Raw genomic sequence first — 18787 nt, 5'->3', positions numbered from 1 at the left:
ATGTTGATTTGGCTAAACTTGAGCTGTTGGCACGTTCTTGAAAGTTGGCTCTGTAACATCGCATAACACGGGGAAAAAAGGCAACATTTGGTCTTCTTCAGTATTACAAAAAAGTTAATTCACTCTGGAGGAAATTCACTGTCATCAATCCTCCCAATTAGCCTTTTTTTAGGTTACCAGACATGTCTGTACGTTTTGTAAATAAGGTGTCGACAACAGTGCAAAGCCAGTTATTTGATCTGTAACCAGTGAGGTTAGTGGTGGGCTGTTGTTTTTTTTTTTTTTTACTAAGAGTTTCTCCTCATCAGCAGGATGTGAATTAAAAATAAATATCAGTAAATCATCTGAGTGTTCTAACAGGTTGGCAGAAATGGAATTACTAGAACTATACAAATTTCAAGTCATGCTTTAAAAAAAAAAATAAAACGTACCATGGAAAGCTAGTTTCTCTAGAAGGGAGGAATTTTTCGACCTTGAGTTTGGGGTTCTTAATGCGACATGCGGTTCATTCAGTGAAGCAACACTTAAGTTTTATGAATCATCAGGCACATTTCAGCCAAAACCTGGTTCACCTTGTAACAGAATTTAAAAAAAAATGAAATAATGGAAATCACAGTTTTCATAGAATGCAAGAACTACTAAGAATCACAGGACAGCGACAAAGTCTTTTTCAAATAGTAGTCAGCGTTCTCCTTTTTATCCTCCCTCCGTTCATCCACGCACCGGTCCGTCTCGTCTTCGCCTCTCACTCCTGGCACAAACACATTCATCGTTATGGGTTTCAGTGATAGGACTGTAATGGCACTACACGAGCAGATTGTGGCCATGCAGAAACATTTTAGGCAATACAGACATCTCCAGATAGATCTCAAGCTAAGGTAGTGTTCATTCAAGACTGACGCCGTCTTCTGGGGTTCACTCCCCCCTCCTCCTCCGTCTTTAACAACCCTCCATCTCTGTCCTTTGGGGTTGTGTTGGAGGTGAGGGGGCGGATTAAGGCCATGTGCATCCGGACTCTTCAGCTCTGTCCTGTCGGCTTGTTCTGAGGTACCTGATAGGTCTGATCCTCAGTGGGCGTGGCCTGTCCAGTGGCGTTCTTGGGCGTGTCATAAGCCGACCTCCCTGAGTGGGCGCCGTCAGTCTGTGTGAGCAGAGAGGCCGCCCCGGCACCCATGAAACCGCACACCGTGGAGGTCTGGTTCAAAGTGGAGCTCCCTGATGGGTGGCAGCCCATATCCACCACGATGGGTGTAGCGTATTCAGATCCTGAAGCGGGCAGGGGTTCTGCGTAGGCGTGGTACACGTCTGGAGAGATGGGGGCGTCGTACAGGTCGGGGTCTGAGTACCCCGGGTCGGGCCCCTCATCTGGTTTAAAGGTGGACCGTGCACCCAGGGTCGTTACACCACTAACCAGGGGCTGAGCGTACTCTGATGAGAGAGCGATACAGCATTAATAAGAACAGAACAGACATCTACCAATTTATCAAATATGACATTTCTGAATAAATAATGTCATAATGGACATGTGGGTTCTGGAGAAAATGCCAAAATGTGTGATTCTACTTTTGAGCACCAAATCTAATCAGCTCATCATTCACTGGACATCGACTGGTTTCTAACTTCAAGAACATTTTCTCAAATGAGTCCTCGAGATTTTTCATTCAAGAAAAGCTGACAGACAACTTCCTAACATAAATCCTCCTCTGATGTTGCTCTTGCTGGCGAGGACACTAAAAAATAATTGTGTCCAAAGATACTTTTGGATGGCCACACTTGAGGGACCAAGCTTAATGGAGAAAAAAAAATTGATCTTAAAAATATATCAATTTGATCGTCTCTTCTCATGGTCATGCAAATTTGCATCATAAAGTCAGTGCAAGTCATCGTCCTTTTAAATCAGATTGCTGCAAAAGAGGGGGAGACTAGCTGGTGAAAGCAATTGTCTTTCAAGGTTATAAATTACCTCTACATTGTTGTTCCTCCTTTAGGATACTAAGGGCAATTTGGTGACAAACACTTTATGTTTTTCACAATTTAAACCCCTGAGGTCTCAGCAGCTGCATCTTTTCAGAAACACAACCTGTCTGATCATAGCTAGCACCAAAACAAAGTTCATGTTGATCCATTATTTACCTGCAGGTTCAGCATGTAGTCTGGGTACAGCCCCTCTCCCCGTGAGCCGGCCCACCTCACTGCTGCTGTACCGGACTGAGTCCTCGGCCTCGACCATCTTCGAGGGCAACAGCTGCTTCATGCTTTTCCACCAGTCTGCAGCAGAATCACAGTTGAGTGCCAGAAAAAGTCATCAAAAACACATGCGGGCGGATGAGAATGTGCTGCAGACCAGAGTTCATACCTGTGCGATCCCAGTGAGGGAGATCATACGTCCCTTCAGAGCTCTTCTTCCTATGAAAGAAAGAAAAATGTAATCATATTCTACAATTCACTTAGCAGATACTTTTAACCAAAGCGATGTACATAAGAGTAAGAACAACACAAGCAAGGATCTAGAAAAAAAGGGAACAATGTCAGTAAGAGCAAACGATCAGCTTTGAGTCTGATTGGACACACAGGTGCTGACAGGAAGTGACCAGAGGCAAAGCACAACATTGAGGGCAGTTCTTGAGAGCTCTAATCAGTATAGAAACCATCTTATAAGTCGTCGTTATCAAACAAAAACCATCATCACAACCATCATCATCATCAATAATATGGAGACCATCATCATTAAGTTAGTAGGTATTCATGAAAGAGCTGGGTCTTTAGCTTTTTCTTAAAGGTGCAGAGGGACTCTGCAGATCACATGGAGTTTGGAAGTTCATTCCACCACCGGGGGGCGACAGAGGAGAAGGCAATATAGGGCAACAAATGCAGGGAGATGACTTTTCTTCATAAGATTGAAAGGACACACACCTGTTCCTACAGTGCAGAGCACAAACCACAATCACAATGAGAGCAGTCAGAGCCATGACCAGCACAGGAACCAGTACTGCCGCCAGCGCCACGTCTAACAGAAAAAAAAAAACCCACTGTGTTTAACACCAAATGGAAAACATTTCTGGGGGAATCAAATGTGCTTTGTTTAAACCAAATTGACTCACCTTTGCCGGTGTGAGGAGGCATAGTGGTGTTTCTGATGTCTGGGGTGTGTGTGGTTTGGCCAAGGTGGGGTGGATGTTTTGTTCCCCCCGAAGGCGGAGAACGTTGAGGAGGGGAGAACATCCTGGGCCATGGATCCGACCTCGCCCTCACTGTCCAAATAATACCATAAAGAAAAGCAAAAAAGGTTGGATGTAGTCTGAACATGTCTTTGTTTGCATCTTCAAATCGACCACCGTCCCCTACCTGAAGGAAACGGGCAGCCGAGCAGCTCCAACTTGAGCGCGATCCTCTGGTGCCATGTGGTTGGATATATCCTCACAAAGCGGGCTTCAATTGGAGGAATGAAGTTATTCCTGACCTCGTGCAGGTAGTTGATGTTGCCCTGGAAAATCTACCATGACATAAAAAAACAAACTGAATTATTTGTGCCAGAGATGTAAGAGTAGTAGCAGCTTCGAGGAAAAGAAAGTGAGGCAGACATATTCTTGTTTCAGACTGTGAACAAAATGCACTTTAAGCCGTAAGCTGATTATTTTTTCAAACCTGGCGAGCTAATAACTCGTCTCCTCCACACAATCGGAGGCCGAGAGGATCCCAGCAGAGAGCAGCGCTCGCAGACAGCCACTAAATCCATATCCATTCATTATTAATACCCCGGTGTCCTGACTCGTCTAACACAGCACTTAACTCAAACCACTGACTTCCCCTCATATCCTGCCATAAACATCTCTTTAGTCAATACCAGTTGCTATGGAAACAGTCCCAAGTATGTAGCTCCCTCTGTAGCCTTCTAAAGTGACATTTTTTTTTGCCCATCTGCTCTCCGTCTGCTAATCGAAGGGAAGGAGAACATAAAAGCCAATGATGCAACTGTCCGGGTAAGCAGGTTTTATTGATTTTTTTTTTTTTTGGGGTCGTGTTACCTTGTCTTGTGTAGAATTAGCTTCTCTGTAGATGTGCCACTGCTGGCCGTCGCTACTGTGCTGGACCCGGTATGCTGAGACGTAGTACTGGTATCCTCTCAGAGTGGAGCCCGTGGTGATGATGCCTGGATGAACACACAGAAGAACGGTCAGTTACACATACAGTATAAAAGCATCACACAGCCGTGCTAGAAAACTCAGTTATGCATTTAGCTCAATCCCTGGGGACTGAGCTAAATGCTAATGGCAGCATCCTTACAAACACTGCTGATGCAGGAGTATTGTATACCATCCCCATTATGCACGTTAGCAGGCTAATGCTTAAACACTTGTCCTTGTATGGCATTCACATGTTTCTCTGGTGGTCCCATTCCTCAAATTCAGGGACACCCCTAGCAGTTGTGGTTATGCTGCCGTGCTTAAGGGCATCTCAGCAGTACTCAGGAAGTGTACTGGCACCTCTCCAGCAACCAGATCAATGTCCATACTTTGGTCCATAACAAGATTTGAACTGGTGACCCTCCGCCTCCCACCCCAAGTCCCTACAGACTGAGCTCCTGCCGCCTCTAAACGTGATACAGCTGGACATTCACTCATCCAACGGTCTGTGTAAAAGGAGCTGAAGACAGTTGAGCGTGTGTGTATGAATCTGTGAAGCCGTGTACCTGTGATGAGCCTCTTCTCCCTCTTGAGATCCACCTGCAGCCACTGCTGTTGGTCACTGTGAGAAGGAGACCACGGCAGCCCGTCCCTCTTCAGACGAGCCCCCGAAGGCGCCCACACGCTGTCCTGACCGATGCCGTTCTCCCACTCCCACACAGAGGAGGCGGAAAGCTGAGTGTTCGCAAGGCCACCGGACTCCAAACCCAGAGTCCCGGAGCAGCCTGCAAATCCACAAGATGCCATCACCACCAAAAACAACACAAAACGATTTCAGAAACCAAAGTTTAGGGGGTTTCTATACGTATCATTTCATCTATTTCAAAGGGTTAACTTCAATTTATTGTTTTTACCAGATACCAGTAGTCAAGTCAAGTTTTAACTGTGAGCATGTGTAAAAATAAAATAAGGTAGTGCACCCCTCAGGTGTGTACCACAGACTTATTAAAAAGAAGGACAGCGCAGTTTTTACACTCAATTCATTAAAAAACAACTTTCCCCCACACGATTAGAACAAAGAAACAAACGTACCATTGGTCTTGAAGGTGAAGAGGCTGTTTGACAAAGTTCCTCTGAGGACAGAAAATTAAAGACATCCATGAGGACAGGTTTCTAAGGCATGTTTCTTACAGTTTTGACCATTTAAAGTCAATTTTTTTTTTATTTCAACTGTTATTTTAACCAAGTATTACTGAAGTGGAATTCCATAAACCCAAAAGTAGAAGAAGCGCCGCGGCTCGTACCCAGTGGACGTGACGTTGTTAGCCAGTGTGGCCTCATAGTGAGGGATGCCTTTGCTGCTGACCACGCTGATCCTGCCTCCCACGGCGTTGGACACCACACCTGCGTGGACAGCTGCCACGCACAGAGGAGAGGACTGCAGAGTGACAGGGGAAGACGGACGAGATGAAGGGGACACTAGGTACAAACTTCTGAATTTCTATTATAACAAAAAAGTGCCAGTGACTAAAAAAAAAAAAAAAAAATTGCAGATTAGTCCGATGATGATTCAACTTCACCAATATTCCAATCCCACCCCATCCCTAACATCAATGCAGATCCTTCTTTTACAGAAGCTGAACACATGATGATGCACAGTTGAGATATTTGTTGCATTGTTGCACAGATATTTGTCCAGTTTACACAACTAACACACAGTTGAAATAAATAATAAAGAAGAAGGGTTGATACGATAGCAAAGCAGAACAGTTTGAATGTAGGCTAGCGGGAACAGGAAGGCTTATATTACACAGACACCGAAGCTCTTAACCTTCAGACTGTGGCAGATAAAGGCTGATGAGTCAGCATCATGTCACTTCACTGCAGAGAGGATACCGAGGGGGCACTGACAGTAATGATTCAGTGCGGGCAGCATTCCTGTCCAAACCTGCTGCCACATCACTGACAAACAGACAAAACAGGAATCGACTCTGTGCTCTCAGGCTCCTTCAGTGAACAGCTGGTCGAGTGAGGAGGAATTTTATTACTGGAAAAGACCCACACTGGAATTCACAGCTGACGAGATTGTGGGGAAAAGCTCTGGAGAGACCCACAGAGTGACAAGCACATTGTATTCACACACAATCACACACAGCATTCAAATCCTGCCACAAGTCATCAACACTTTGCCTTGTGACTCTTAAATTTCCCCCAAAAACACACTTCACCACTTCCTTAAAGAGCGCAACACCAAACCACTAACACAAAAACAGAGAGCTGCCCCAAACCACTGCACCCGGCCTCCAACAGAGGAAACCACACTAACACACACATAATATGAAACACACACACACACACTGACCTGTAATAGGTGGGATACAAAAAAATATATTTAAAAAATGTAAGAAAAAGAAAGAAAAAGAAGAAAAAGGATCATGGACTACAGTGAGAAATGTCTGAAACACGTTTTTTTTTAAAAGAGAAAAAGAGCTGCAGAGCTCGGTGTGGGTGCGGCAGCTGATCCCTGAGTGCTTCAGACTGAAATATGTCTCAAAAATCAGCATAATGTTGCAACCAAAGACACACACACACACACACACATACACAAAGCTTAAAGCCTCCGGAAATTTGAAAAAGTCAAATTGCATATTTCACTTGAGAGTTGAATTAAGAATCAACAAAAAGTGAAAATAAACCTTCAGAAAGATTTCAAAACTGAGTTTAAAAAAATAGGTAGTTTTGTTGTTTTTCTGAAAACTGTGTGGGCTGGTTGATCAGATTTGATTGACACTCACTGCATCTTAACATGATGGTGGATTTGATAATCAGTGCTGTGTAGCCTTAAAGGTCACATATTATGCGAAATACACTTCACCATGTTTTTCTAAACTCTAATATGTGTCTCTACTCTGTCTACAAAGCCCCCTAATTATGAGAAAAGTCCATCCTCTCTGTCTTTTGCCTGCTCCACTTTTCAGAAAATGTGTGCTCAAACAGGCCGTTTGGAGATTTTCCCTTCATGACATCACAAAGGGCAGTAGCCCCTCCCCCCAGGTGGATGACACTCCCACAGCTAGGTGTTTGTTCTGCCCTCTGAGTCTGCCTTTCCACCGTTAACACGAGGGCATGGTGCAAGAAAGCCAGAGCCACATCCCCTTCCAGAGAGGGGGCGTGGCCAGACACAGCTCATTTACATATTTAAAGGTACAGACACAGAAACAGCCTGTTTTGAGCAGGGCTGAAATCGAGGGGTTTATAGACATGATTAAATACAGGATCAGAGTGGATTTAGAACAAGAAACTTCACAGACATGTTTTGTGGAGCTCTGAGACGCATTTAAAGTTAATGAAAAAGGAGAATATTTTGTGACCTTTACAAAGTCAGTTTGTCTCAGTCAGAATCAAAGGAGGCGGCAGACGCCCTGAAACTTGATTACTTTTACATATTGTCACTGAATAGTGAATGACAAACTAAATTCAGTTATCGGTTAGCATTCACAAGCATCATCAGCTGAGATGCCCCAATGTGTTCTCAAAACTATTAATACCATGCTACAACTAAGGCTGAATCAGGGAAGTGATTGACAAAAGAATAAAAAGCAGAAGTACACAAATCCCATTTTGAAGTTTTACTTGTGATAGCATTATAACAACAGGTGAATAACAGGGACAAAGTGTCTAACCCATGTCCACAGTGTGGCCCGATCGCCTGTTTACTGCAGTATGTAACTTTGGCAGCAGGTTGAGATCATCTTGCAAGAGGTGCATAAAGCTTTACGGCATTAGTTCACACACAAGCCTTCACTTGTAAAAAAGTAAAAAGAAGCCAGTTAGCCCATCTCTGTACTGTTTGATAAAACGTCTGAGGCCAAGAGGAAGAGGACAACGACTGATGAAGAGATAAAAGAGAGTGACAGAGCTAACAACAGATTTAAAAACTTTTGTTATCAGTCATCGTTGTCTCATGTTTAGCAGCTTTACCAGGTACAGGAAGTCATCTTATTAAAGTAATGTCTCAGGCTTCCATACAAATAAATAAATAAATCCATCTTACATCAAAAAGTTGTCTCTCAAGTTTTGATAGAATCAGATTTCTATCACTTTTAAAGCTTTATTCTATGTACACAAGACCCTGGATTACCTGGTTAGAAGGCTAATGTGGAGTTGGCTTTGAACACATCAATGGATGAGGCAACTGAACGTACACACACTGGGGCATGAAAACATACGTAGGTTTTCTCCAACTTCTAAATCACACTGCCCCCCTCTCCAGCTCTGTGTCTCTGCAGAACACACAGCTCAGCACAGCACCGTCCTGCAGCTGGACTGGATTAGAGGCTTATTATTTTCAGCCAAACTATTATCTCACCTCCCTTTCACCCGCTGACCCTGCCCCTCCTCTGTTCCTGTGGGGCACCTCGCTCCCCGAAGCACACCCCTATGCTCCTCCCTGTCCTCGCCTTCAGCCAGCAACACCCCTCCTCCCTCCCTCTCTCTCTCCCCCCTCTCTCTCTCCTTTAACAGACCCAGAGCTCCTCTGAGCATGAGGTCATCAGCCAGAGACTCGGCACCTATGACGTCATGCACTGTGGGGGCGCTGTGAGGTCATCAGAACAGGACTCATCATAACAAGAGGGAGTCCGTTAAAAAAAGGGAACAGAAAGAATGAAATGTAAAAATGTGCAGACTTCATGACTGTGAAGAGCGTAGGGCTGTCACAATACTTCAAATTGTTTTGTCAATACGCTTGTTGTAAATACAATATGTCTGTTGCCAGTTTAATCCAATACTGTTGTTGCCATAACGATATATATTTGTCACAAATATTATGTGATACTTTAGTTGTCAAAACAATAATTTGCCAATACCATGTGTTTTTTTTTGTTGTTGTTGCCAATGTGATACAACACTTCCTTTGCAAATATGATAAGAGACTTGGTTTTCAAATATGATGCAATACTCTACCAGTCAGATTGTTTTTGGTAATACCATAAAGTACTTTGCTGACAAGACAATACAGTATTTGTTGCCCATATGATATACCACTTTTGTTGCAGCAACACAAAAGTGTCCTCGGCACCCAAAATGGGCTAGTTTTCATATTTCATGTTAAAGTACATAAGAACCTGAACACACTGCTAATACTGGAAAAGTCAGTGAACACGATACTGAAGGGCATAAAGATGAAGAATTTCATATTTCATACTCCTATTCCATACTAACAGACGTCAAATTAACAGAGACTGTGTATGTGTTTGTCAAAACTGCAGCTCAGCTGATCTATTTTTTTTAAATCTATATTGTGGTATCTATTTTTTGTACATTTTTTATTGTTTTATTTCAATTGTACTGTGTTCACTTTTTTGTTTGCAATCTTTGCTCTTTGCTGCTGTAACAATGTAAATTTCCCCCGTTGTGGGATAAATAAAGGATGATCTTATCTTCCACATTTTTCACTCAGACTTCACCCAGAGCGCTACGATCTCTGAGCACGTAATTAAACAGCTGCATTACGTCGTCTGTTCATCAGTATGTTGTCCTCCGCTGTTTTGTTGACATTGTGATTCCGCTGAACTACACGTAGCATTGATATAAAGGCAAATATTCTCATTATAGCATCATATAGCGGACTCTCGGTAGACCCCCTCCCCCCCCCTATTCTGACAGGGCTGTGAGGAGCATGTGTGAACAACCAGATCAGGAGAATCTCCGGAGCAGTCCTCCTGAAATTGTTTAGATATTTAAGTGTATATGTGGAAACAGCTATATGGTGCTGGAGGATTGAATTATTCATGTATTGATGCTTTAGAGGGAGGCAGTTAAAGCATGACTCAGCTAATGCTGACAGTCAGAGTCCATTGGATACCATGATTCACCTGAAAATGGGATGCCTTCAACTACCGCCAATATGGCTGCCAAATTGCATAACACTGCCTACTTCCTGTTTTGTGTTTTTCCTTTTTGCATTTTAAACACATGCCCATGTACACTGCACGGATACTCACCTCTCTGTAACCGTTAGGTATAGTTCCAGAAATCTCTCCTGTAGACGTCAAACAGCCGGCTGGACAGTATTTACTAAAGAAACAAGAGACAGACAACAACACAGTGAGTATCAAACAGCCTGATCGCAGCACACTTATCCACACAATGCAAACATCTGTTTACCTGAACTCTGCCTCAGGGAAATCAGTTCCTTTGTCCAAGCAGGTGATTAGATCTGCAAAAGAAAAAACAAACAGTGTCAGAACTGGTTCTCTTGAACATCTCCAGCAAAACTCTCACCCTCTTTCTCTAACTGCATTTCAGTTTCTCTCTCAGGAAGGAGAGATAAGGAACAGCGACCTTTCCAGTTCAATTCACAGATCTCATTGTCTGCTACTGAAATTGTCCTCGAGCTGAAACTACCAACTAGTTCCACAAGAGTTAAAGAGAAAGTTTGAAGAATACGGTTAACGATGAGATCGATGTGATGGCTCCTTTCTCTAACACACTCTCTCCTGTGAAGCTGTCCTCCAGCAGAGGCTGTGCACGTTTTTGGAGCAGCGGCACATTTCATTTATATCTTGAAAGCTCTTACTGCTGTCCACAGAGTTGCCTAACCCCATGCTTTTATCAGAAAGAAAACCAATCGACAATGACTCAATAAATGAATAAACCGTTTTTTTTTTCCAGTAGAATTCTCAGCATGAATAAATATCCTCATGTTTGGTGAAAAGAAGCCCAAGCTGAAGGTTGAAGTCAAGAAACACAACTGATTTTCAGGAGTGTTACAATGATTATTTAGACCGAACATTTCCGACTGGATGATGTGGGCTGCTGGGAATTGTACGTAAAACCCTGCAGTGGCGGCGGTCAGTCCAGCTCAGTCTTGACCACATTATCAAAAAATCCCATTTATCTGGTAAAGCAGCCGGTGAGTCAAACTGACAAATACCCCCAGCCACCACAAGTCGCCATGGTGACTGATTTACTTAGCTGTGCAAACTGTCCTCCCACGCTCATCTGCACCGTCGGTTACAAGAAAAACACACATCAGAGCCTTTTGGGAGACGGGGTGGGGGGGGGGGGATTAGTTAGGTCCACTGACGGCCATGTTTGTCTTCCACTGTGATTCAGCTGTCCTGATAGTAACGCTTACAGACGGAGTCAAATCTCTCCTTCACACAGACTTCACTGTATTTAATCATGTTGTTTGGATTCATTGATCCGTTTATCTGAAGAGTATTTCACATGAGAATAGAAAAGCCCTCACTAACTGGAATAAACTCAGTTACGTTTCTAGATAGAGCTGCACCAGCCAAAGTGGGTTTGATGCCGTCTCCAGCTTACAGACGAGGTGTTCCCCAAAAAGACTTCCAGATATCTATGAAGACATCACCTCGACAGCCAGCAGTTAAATGATGACATGTGACTTTACATGTGATCACTGGTCTGATTAGAGGGGGGGTCAGGGGAACACTACTTTGCAAAAGTACACCCCGACTCCACATTATTAGTGACTTCCGACTGGCGTAGTCTGGAGTCATTTGTGCCGACATGAATTACAGTTTTATCAAATCTCTGTTTAGTCTTTGTCAGTAAATCTAAATTAGGTCTGATGTTGCCCGCTCTGGCCCCGGGGACACATCTCATTATGCCCGCTGACTTTGCTTACTTCATGTTTCTGACTGTGGCATCTACAACAATCAGAGTTTTAGTCTCAGCGGGGGCGTGTCGCTCAGTGGGGGAAACGTATTTGTGACGTGGTTGGTAGGGAACCGTGTGCTGCGACTTATGGCTAGGCTTCCCTCGGACCAGTAACAGCGCCACTGCCTCCCGGCTGCTCGGGAGCTACCGGAGGAGAACCTAAGCTATGTTGGCTAGAACCCGCTACAAGGTGCTGGCTAACTACGGTGTTAAAAGTGCATGAAATTACGTGTGATCCAGACTGCATGTGCATCATAAAGCAGGCTGTTGGCACTGTGGCAAAGCTTTGGTTACATTCATGGAGCAACACTGCCCACACATAAATCATTAGATTGACATTGAACAATAAAAATGGAGCAGGACGAGAGCGCTTTATCAGCTGGAGCTTTGAATCACAAGGTGTAGTAACCAGATGCTTTTTTCTCTGTAGGCATTTCAGTCATGTCTTGTGGGGTTAGGGTTAGAGTATTTCATTCTCATTAAAAAAAACATGAATAAATGTGTTTTATTTTCAGTTTTTTAATGAATATTTAACAAAGAAATCAAATCTCCTTCTAATGAATAAGAATCTTCACGTCAAAGATCTGGAATTATGAATGAACCAGAAGAACCACATCCCTGTTTAATGTTTTTAATCACTCATATGTATACTGTAGGTTTATCTCAGGAAGTGCCATCACCAATGTCATTAGTTAAATGACAAAAAAGCTTCATGTTTATATTGTGGATGACGATAAGAGCTGACGAGGTTACGGGCTGATTTGTGGTTAAAGAAGGCGACAAGCTTTACGGTTTTCCAGTTACAGTCTAACACTTTTTTTGATCTCATTCTATTCTTTGTTTTTAAAATTACATTTTGGGCTGTGTGTCTAAAACCCCAGAGGGACTTGAAAGAGAAAGGTCAGAAACATCTGACAGACAGGAAGCCTGATAATAAAACCACAGAATACGATTACTGTTCACTTCTCTCAATGACTCACACTTCCTCCTGCCACTCGGATTCTGTCCCACTGAAATAACTATGATCACTTCAGAAAGGCTTAATATTAATTCTCCACTAATTATTCCTCCTCATGTTCAACAGCCTCGTTCTAATATAAAAAAAAAGTCAGCGACTGTGAGGCGCTGAGTGTTGACAGCAGGAGAGGATAAATCTCTTTATAAAGCCATAAACCTCAGCTGGTGCCTTCAGTCTGTATTCAGCACTGTCTGATAAAATGACCAATGTCCACAGACACGATGATCCGGCACGCCGCACCGGGAATTTGAGATATGTGACGGATCAGAATCTGGCATTCACAGCAGAGCAGCTCCTTATCTCTTCTGTGTGTTTAAGTACAACCCGCTACAGCGAGCGAACATCGCATTCTAAATTCTCCTCTTGCTTTTCTAAAAGTATAATTACTGCAAAACTGTCGACACACTTTAAGAGTAACTGTTTTTTTCTATCGATGAACTCAGGACTGAATTTATACATAGCAGCAATGGGACTGGACAGGTGTTAACAAAAAGCTAACACCATGCAACACTTTAAAGACTTTCAGAAGGAGGAAACGTTTGCCAATTTGGAAACAATGCAAACTCCAAAATGCAAAAAAAAAAAAAAAAAGCCCAAATCAAATTCGACAACTCAATAAGCTGCACTGCAAAAAAAAAGGCGTCGGAAAGCTGAAACAGATGCATCAAAGGGAAAAGTCAAAATCAGCGTAAACGCTCCAGGCCTGTAGGGGGCACTGACGAAAATTAGATGACATTTGAGTTTGTTTTGAGTGAATATGCAGCATCTTGTGTTTTCTAAGATTTGAGTTTTAGACTTTCCATCATTCATGTTTTCGCAGTTTGAAGTCTGAAGTCACTTTGAAGCGTTATGTGCACTTGTTTCAGCTCATTGCTGCAGGGATTCTTTTATTTAACATGTTTCAGTTGTTTTATTTGTTAAGGACTTTCGTATGCATTTCTGGATTTTTCCACTTTCATGAATTTGCAAACCCATTTCTCCTGGTGGAAATCTTTAAGGCCATCGCAGAGTGTTTGACTTGGTCAGCAGCTGTGGAAATGTTTATGATCTGCTCTGATCCCTTCCATGCATGAAAAGCAAAAGACTTGACTTGACAAGACAAGAAAACACCGGAGCATCGTGTGGGTGATCAGGTGAGTGATAAAGGACCTCGTTACCTGCGTGCTCCGTGGTGGAGTAGGACAAGTAGAATCCACGTCCAGTGTGGTGGGTCCCGCTCATGAACTGAACAGTGACCTGGTTGCCGGTGGATTCAATCAGCTCTTTGACCTTCAGACCCAAACCGCAGTACTTCACTGTAGACGCAGGATGAGACGCAGACAGAGGAGTTCATGTTAGCTTAAGAAGCCTGATAAGTTCTTAATATATAAACACACATACAACCAGCTGCATTCAATATTTATAAACAAAACAAAAGCTTGCTTAGTGGTTGGTGGAACCTAACTGGGCTATATAGAGCTTAATGATGACACAGCATAAGCCTTAAACACACCTTTAGCCCTCTCCTAAAAAGCTAATATTTGTATCAAATATTCCACTAATATTAGCATTTACATGCTAATGTGTATATCAGCTGTTTAATGGAAATCGCCAACAAGGAAGAGGCATTGTTCTGCAATTTGGCAGCCTGATTGGTGGTAGTTAAAGTCTTTATATGTGATTTAAACACTTAAATGTAAATCAAATATATCCTCTGAAAATAACTCTGTGAGTCATGACTGTCTACAATGGGTGTAACACCCGAGTCCCACTGTCTGTGATGTTTTCAGAGTCCTATCTTCACTTTGTTTACATCGCCGGGACGGCCGGCTGACTCCTCCCCTCGTGTATAAAAGTTGTTTAATTGAGGGACTAGAGAAAAGAAGAATAACATACTGTACTCACTGCTTAACTGTGTTTCTAGATCACGCTCATTTCAGGTAAATTTACATGCAGTGTGAAGATACGAGCATAATAAAGATCGCTAGCATTAGCATGCTAACACAACAATGCAGCGCGAGTTGTTTTGGTTTCATGCTGGTGCTCAAGGGCGACATCTGCTGGATCAAAAAAATCGCATATAAAGCCTTTAAGTCATAAAAAAAAATGTCTTATTGGTTGTGATTAGCTTTACTTGAATCAGGTTGAATCTGTCTAAAATGTGACAAGAAGTTTCTGCATGAGCAAATTAAACGTAAGCTTGTAGTTTGTCTAGTTTCCAGGATAGTGGGAGAAAGCCACCCCAACCAGTTTCCTGTCAGAAATGGAAATCTTCACACAGAGTACAAGATCTCCCTGAAACATTGGGTTTCCACCGCCCTCCAGTCTGTCCCAAATCAATCCTAACATTGTGTTTGTCCCCCTCACCAATCTCACTCCTCTCAGGTCCGATGCCGTTGTAGAGGCGGAGGTAGTTGACCTGGCAGTCGTTGTCTTCTATGTCCAGCTCGGCAAAGCGAAAGTGGACCCTGCCGCCGCGGGGCACGCTGATCTCCCACTCGCACACCGTGTTGTTGGGGTACGTCCCCGGGTAACCCAGAGAGGACAGAGTCCCACTGCTGGGGCCAAGCACACTGGGACCACAGCCATCACCTGGAGGACGACACAAACACACAGTTACAGGAAAAGAAAGGAGGATGTCAGTAATAAAGCACAGATGAGGTGGAAACAGGAAAGGAATAGATATCGTTCTGCTGAACTCGACATTTATGAGACAAAGTTCCCCCCAAACAATCGAGAAACGCACTTTATTAGCTTTTACATTTTTCTGTCCTTGCACCTTCACATTTATCAACACACCTTTAAACCCCACTGTTACACTGGGAGGCGTTTCTTCCTGTTCAAAGAGCGTGGACACTGCAGTGGATTCATGCCTCAGTCCCACAGTGCATCACATTTGTATTAATCCGCTGCTAAAAATAGTCCCAGACGCAGACATGTGAATAACTTACTCCTGTTTCAATAAAAATTAAAAAAGCTCCATTACCCTTTCCAACACACACAGTCTGCTGTTAAAAACATACATTAAAAGACTATGGTGTATTAATACGCAGCTAAAAAGTAGTCCCTTACAAATGTACTTCCATTCAGTTTGTTACTTTAGCTTAAAAAAAAAAATAAAGAGAATGTTTTGTACGGTTTTGAGTATTTACTTTGTGGCCTGAAATAAAAACATTTTGCTGTTTTTGTAACACAGTTTTATAGATGTAGGTTTAGTGAGACAGGAAATCAGACATTTTAATCAGGACTAATCCAATGATTCTTTCTTTTTAGACTTTTAAACACAAAAATAAATCCATACTTTGATTTTAGTTTCTTGTCCTATGTAAGTGTGGAGTGGTTGCTTCAGTGGAAAACCTGAAGCAACTGCAAAAAGCAAGTCATAAGCCCTAATCAGATTGCCGTTTCATGCTGCAATATGTACGCCCCTGTCGAGTTTCCCTTTCAATATGATTGCCGTGGAGGCGTGATAGGGGGACGAAGTGATCCCCATCTGTTCTTTGGAGGTAGCGAGAGGGGCGTTAAAGGAGCGAGACAGGATCGGCGCAGCCAGCCGAGGAGCACAGCGCTGAGTGTGCGTGTGGAGCTCCCGCTGTGTGGAGCTCTCTCGAGCATCCACAACGCCTCGAGGCCATTTGAATTCACCGACTGGGACACCAATAACACTGCTTCAGGATGAATGTCTTTAAGGCGTAATGAAGGCGGAGATTCATTACTGAAGTGTTGCAGAATTGCTCTATAAAAAGGCCGACAGGGTTGTTGCTTTAACTCAATATTAGGGTTCAATAAGACACTAGGTTTCTTTGAATATGCCCTTCAACTTAAATTACATTTATTTTGTAAAGGGTTTTATTGTATACTTAAACCTCTGGTTCAAGCTTCTCAAATTGGAGCTTTTCTTTGATTGTCAAATGAAGAAAAGTTGGTTATTTGGTCTTTTATCCAAACATAGGTTTTGGTTCTGTTGTGGGGGAAATTCACTTTCACAATCCAGAAGTTTAAAAAGGCAGCAATCTGATTTGGCAGTTCAGTATCACATGTAAAAAATTAAGCAAATCTAAGCAGATCTTAAAATCCATTTCCCTGTGATGATTACCTGACCTACAAAAGTCGAGGTTTGTTTCTGAGTCTTCCGAGCTGTCAGAAAGGGAAAGACGTTGCATCAGTTGATGCTGTGTGTGTGTGTGTGTGCAATGTCTCTGAGATAACACTAAACAGTCACGCTTCATGGTGCTAAGTGGATGTTCTGGGGTTACGTAAGAGCCTCTCAGTGGACACTATCCAGATGAACAGGACAAAAACAAAAAGCAGCTCGACCTAAACTCTGACTCACAAATACTGAACAACTTGCATGGCATTCTGCAAAACTTCAGATTTACCCTCATGCTCAAAACACTACAACAGAAACCTCTTCTATTGGTTCACAGAATAAATGAGAAGGTGGAAAATATCAAATTATCTTGGGCTTCTTTAGATTTATGACAAACGGTGTCCACGTGTTTACAGTCATACCCCCACTGCCACCCCACCCCCACACCTCGACTACCTGAGGCTGGGGCTGTGTGGACTCCCAACAACCAAGTTTGTTTTCTAATTTAATGACGTAAAAGTGAAGCAACATCGACATGAAAAGCAAATGTTTTGTTGTTTGAGTCAAATTAGGTTCACGAAAATGTCGAAACTGGGGCTACCTGGAGCGAGGAACAAGGCCACTTAGCTCCCAAAATGTGTTTAACACCAAACCCCATTGACAAATCTGACATTTTTAAAGATATCTTGCTTTAAGTGAGGCGTAAATATGTTAAAGTGTGTTGCTTTCAACTTCAGTTAAGTTAGTCAAACACAGGTGTTAATTCGGCATGCAACTCTGCTACCATAGAGGAGTTATTCTTTATCAATCTCGGTTTCTCTAGAACCGGTTTGCCTGGTTTTTCTGCACCCAAAAAAAAACACCATGACGGGCGGCGGCAAGCGGTGTAAACGGAGCGGAACTCCACGTACACACGGCCATGTAAGGTAGGTAGGTAGGTTTTTTAACTTTTTTTTGTGTGTGGGGGGGGGGGGGACAATAACAACATGTCTCACGCTTAATCTTACTTCTAAACGTCAGTGTTCAGACTTTACAGGCATCATGGTACAGGAGCGTGTGTTACACTTCGGCTCCTCCAGTTGTCACCGCAGCTGTGCACCACCAACCTTTCTGTGCTCCGCAGCCCTCCGTGGTGAGGATGATGAGAATCGACAGGACGAGAACCCCGGCCCCTGTCGGTCCCCTGCCCACCATTACCGCTCTGCCCATAGCAGCCTGCAGTCTGAATGCATAATGCCTCGCTTCTGGATCGGCTTCTACCTGTACCGCAAAGAGAGTAAAAAAAAAATACAAAAAACGACTCGTAGACTCCTAAAAAAAAAAAGCGAATCCGCTGCGGGCTTCCTCTTGTGTCTTTTTTTTCACAATCCAGTGGTTAGCGACACTCTCACTATGGAGGTAACTCTGCTCCTCACACACATACACACACACACACGCATCCAAGCTGTGGAGCTACTTCCTCCACTGAGGCTCCTCCCCCTTGCTCTGGGATCTGGGATACCCGAGTCCCCCAAGTGGTCTGAAGGATCCCTCATTCATCAAAAAAAAAACATTAAACTAAAACCTGTTGCTACCTACGACGGAGGATTAGGGCCACGTTAAAAAAAAATATATTTTTTTAAATTTCGATATTAAAGTCTTAAATTTACGAGTTTGATCTCGAAATTAAATAAATAAATAAACTAAAACCTGTTGCTACCTACGACGGAGGATTAGGGCCACGTTAAAAATTTTTTTTTTTTTAAATTTCGAGATTAAAGTCGTAAATTTAGGAGATTAAAGTCGTAAATTTACGAGTTTAATATCGAAATTAAAAAAAAAGTAAACTTAAACCGATGGAGGATTAGGGCCACGTTAAAAAAATATACTTTTTTAAAATTTCGAGAT

General features: G+C 42.9%; 1 protein-coding gene across 1 annotated transcript; it reads right to left on the bottom strand.

The window, feature by feature from the left end:
* Positions 1-294: 294 nt before the first annotated feature.
* Positions 295-18356, bottom strand: dcbld2 (discoidin, CUB and LCCL domain containing 2). Its single transcript, XM_061053282.1, has 15 exons — positions 18007-18356; positions 15178-15402; positions 13989-14126; positions 10293-10344; positions 10130-10202; positions 5429-5562; positions 5217-5257; positions 4691-4909; positions 4026-4150; positions 3346-3493; positions 3102-3251; positions 2914-3007; positions 2357-2406; positions 2134-2268; positions 295-1428 (listed from the first exon to the last, which is right to left on the bottom strand). The coding sequence occupies exons 1-15, from the start codon at positions 18107-18109 to the stop codon at positions 1019-1021; spliced, it is 2097 nt and encodes a 698-aa protein (XP_060909265.1). The 5' UTR covers positions 18110-18356; the 3' UTR covers positions 295-1018.
* Positions 18357-18787: the final 431 nt, after the last annotated feature.

This window comes from Labrus mixtus, chromosome 13 (assembly GCF_963584025.1).
Source record: "Labrus mixtus chromosome 13, fLabMix1.1, whole genome shotgun sequence".
In the NCBI taxonomy this organism is placed as follows: Eukaryota; Metazoa; Chordata; class Actinopteri; order Labriformes; family Labridae; genus Labrus; species Labrus mixtus.
Note: the sequence above shows the minus strand (reverse complement) of the source record. Positions and strands in the feature narration are given on the sequence as shown.

Excerpts from the sequence above, each read along its gene's own strand:
- dcbld2 (XM_061053282.1), bottom strand. The coding sequence starts at position 18,109 with ATGGGCAGAGCGGTAATGGTGGGCAGGGGACCGACAGGGGCCGGGGTT. Across the intron at positions 2,269-2,356 it reads CCCTCACTGGGATCGCACAG|ACTGGTGGAAAAGCATGAAG; the intron begins GTATGAACTCTG and ends ATTCTGCTGCAG. Across the intron at positions 1,429-2,133 it reads ACTACATGCTGAACCTGCAG|AGTACGCTCAGCCCCTGGTT; the intron begins GTAAATAATGGA and ends CTCTCTCATCAG.